The sequence below is a fragment of the Anneissia japonica genome, unplaced genomic scaffold (assembly GCF_011630105.1).
Source record: "Anneissia japonica isolate Jap-2015-1 unplaced genomic scaffold, ASM1163010v1 scaffold737_len1565949_cov176, whole genome shotgun sequence".
In the NCBI taxonomy this organism is placed as follows: Eukaryota; Metazoa; Echinodermata; class Crinoidea; order Comatulida; family Comatulidae; genus Anneissia; species Anneissia japonica.
The window spans coordinates 1,542,249-1,545,261 of NW_022741618.1; the positions used below are offsets into that span (position 1 = coordinate 1,542,249).

At 34.5% G+C, this 3,013-nt stretch overlaps 1 protein-coding gene across 6 annotated transcripts in view; it reads left to right on the forward strand.

The window, feature by feature from the left end:
• Positions 1 to 2,454, forward strand: part of LOC117118855 (LRP2-binding protein-like) — a 9,887-nt gene extending 7,433 nt beyond the window's left edge. For all 6 annotated transcript variants that reach the window (XM_033263588.1, XM_033263586.1, XM_033263587.1 and 3 more), the window contains exon 8: positions 840 to 2,454. In XM_033263588.1, the coding sequence (XP_033119479.1) occupies positions 840 to 905 (66 nt within the window). In that variant the 3' untranslated portion in view covers positions 906 to 2,454. The remainder of the gene's footprint in view (positions 1 to 839) is intronic.
• The last annotated feature ends 559 nt before the right edge of the window (positions 2,455 to 3,013 follow it).

Consider the following 3,013-nt stretch of genomic DNA (forward strand, 5'->3'; position numbering starts at 1 on the left):
ATAAAGTGCGCCCTCTCTAGTGAGATTAGTTTTTGTACTTCGCATCTCACACAATGCGGTCGTTCGGTTAGGCTGAGATATGTTTGTTTAAGTGTCAAAATCTCAGTCAGAATCAGTTTTTTTAACAAATCTGAAATAATTCCTGTGAAATATTATATTCACAAGTGTCAATACTAGCAACGGAAAATATCATGTCGGCCGTTTTTATGTGTGATAACAGAACCTAAATCGAGGTAAGGCTAGGCCTAGCCTAGCAGCATTGGATAGGACATTTACCAAGATGTTAAATATAATAAACAGTTTCTTAATTTTGGATTTTTCCTCCATGTTTAGTATGTATTTTAGGTTCCTCCTTGGTAAAAAAATGTATCTATTTTTACCCCCAAAAAAACGAAGACACCGATCCTAAATTTTTCTTGTCTCGATTATACTTTTGTTGATGACAACAAAATGATAGTTATAGTGTCATCAGATAATAGGGATGTTGGTTATTGTTGTTATATATGTTGTCATCAATGGTGATGATTATGATGTAATAATGAAGTTAGAATTAGCGGCATGTGTCTGTTTTGCTTTATCTATTACCTCATTTTCAGAAACATTTATTTTCTTCCTTTGAAGTAAATTTAATTATAATACATTTGATGCGAAAATTAATGTGTTTTTTCTATGGTAAATAAAATGATAAAATGCAAAGGAAAAAGCAATTTTCCGAGAAGATTTAAAATAAAATCTTGTGATGGGCCAGCTAAACAGAACAAGTGTTGACAAAAATTAATGTGAATACAGAACAAATGTGAAGACGACTAAAACCAGTCATTTATTTGTTTTCCACGCAGGCATTCCAATTTGATGGAAGCACAACGCAGATGCTACAGAATATGGTAACACATGGCAAGATATAATAAGCAACAAGATATGCAGTGCCTTATGGAATCCTGCCATAAATCAACCATTCCTATTAATTATTGTGAATTTAATATATATTTATAATGCATGTATTGATAAATGTTTTAAATAAATAAGATTTTCTTATTCCATTTCTATATGTACATTAGTATTTTCATCTTTGCATTAAAAACTGCATAAAAATAAATGTGAAACAAAATAGTATATCTATTGGTGTATTGATAACTGTTCCACATATGCCATGTTTTATATAATTATAGATGGTCATTTGTTTCTTCTCTACACATTAATACAGTATTTCTATATTTGTATTGAAAACTTTATCAGAAATGTATGTTAAGAGAATATATTTTAATAATAATAATAATAATAATAATAATAATAATGTCATTTTGTTAGGCGCACGTATCCATCCCTAGTAGGGGTGCTCGCGGCGCCGTTTTCCACCTGCCAAGTGTACATGTAACCAATTTCGCATTATTATGTGAATTAATTAATTTTAATTATTTATTTAATCTTAATGTATATTTATTTGTGTCAGACCAGACATGCGTAGTTTAAGTATCTGGAAAAAAGTATTTGTAAGAAGCGAAGTTTATACAACAGGTGACTTAATTAATGTAGTCAATTTTACCCAACACAAACGGTAACTATTGGTCCAGTTTTTTTCCCCATGGATTTAAATTTGCAGTAGGTTTTCAGACAGAGATTTTGCACGTACATGATCAGTCTAATTGATACATTTTGTGGAGAGTTTAGAGTTGCGTTCCGAAGGTGTGATTTAGTCGACCTGTTCGCATTCCACTTTTCTGCTTAGAAAAAGGACAGCGTGAATATTCAAACATTTATTTGGTTAAACTTGTTTTGGTTATTCAACCAAGAGAATGTTACGCAGGCTGCTGTTCGTTAATGGATTTTTTTTGTCAAGTGGTCAAGTATATGGTCAGTTTGACCAAACTTTATCCGCAGTGTCAATCAAACTTAACAACTGACCGATCAACTTAAGGCCAGGAATATGTGAGTGTCCTCATTGGCGTAAGGAAGGAGCCGGAGGCCCTTGGGTAGGGGCCTGTGGGCCGCAAAGAGTCCCAGGTAGTGGTCTGGGGTTCGGCGTTTTTAGCGTTCTATGACATATTTTAATGCTTTTTTTACACATTCAAATTCAAAGTTTATTTATCGTGATTTCACCCAAAAAAGCATACTTATATACTACAGAATATGGCTTGGAAAAAACGTGCCTTGGTTATTCGTTTATTTAAAAAAAATTTGAATTTTCTTGGGACCCCTTGAGGCTTCGAGGCCCCAGGCTTTAGTCAGTGGAACTCGTAGCCGTTACGCCACTGCATGCGCTACAAATGCATGTGTTGTCAAACAATCCCACGTGTTTACATACGTATAATATTATGCTATTGTTTTGTGGGACATTGGGAACGATATCCAAGGGGCGGGATTAGCAGACAGGTCCATGTCTGCTGCCAGATGAATAACTGCATTATATACATTTCATACGTATTAGTAAATAATATAAATTTGGTATTGAATATTGATCAGTGTTTTATTCACTATAATTCAAATATTTTGTAAGTTTTTTATTGCAATCTATATGCAATTTAAACGCTATTATAAATATTGACTAACACCTTTTAATGACTCATGAAATTCATAATTACAGCTATCATGTAACAATTAAAGTTTTTAGCTAGCCCCGCCCAGATTCAAGAAATGAAAATCGTTGATTGGCGCGCTGGAACAACTGCCCGCTTGCAATGAAATGAACAACCAATAGAACACGTGCATTTTGTTCAGTGATTGGAAAATAAACCCTAGATTCCATAAAATCGTCACCGCCAGCTTTCAGCGACGCTGATTGGTTGGGCCATTCGGGGAGCCTTCCCGATAGCGTCGGGGACAATAAAGACGCTGTAGCGATTTTAGGGAAAATACTATTATTCGTTTATATAGGCATGTAAATGTTTAGACTAGTAGGTTCAGTGACCGGCGATGCATTTCTGCAGGTTGATGCTTCAAAAGCCAATGGTACGGAAGCTTAAAGTGACCATCCGAGTTTCCGAGTTTCCAAGATAATTATCTTGGAAACATGGAA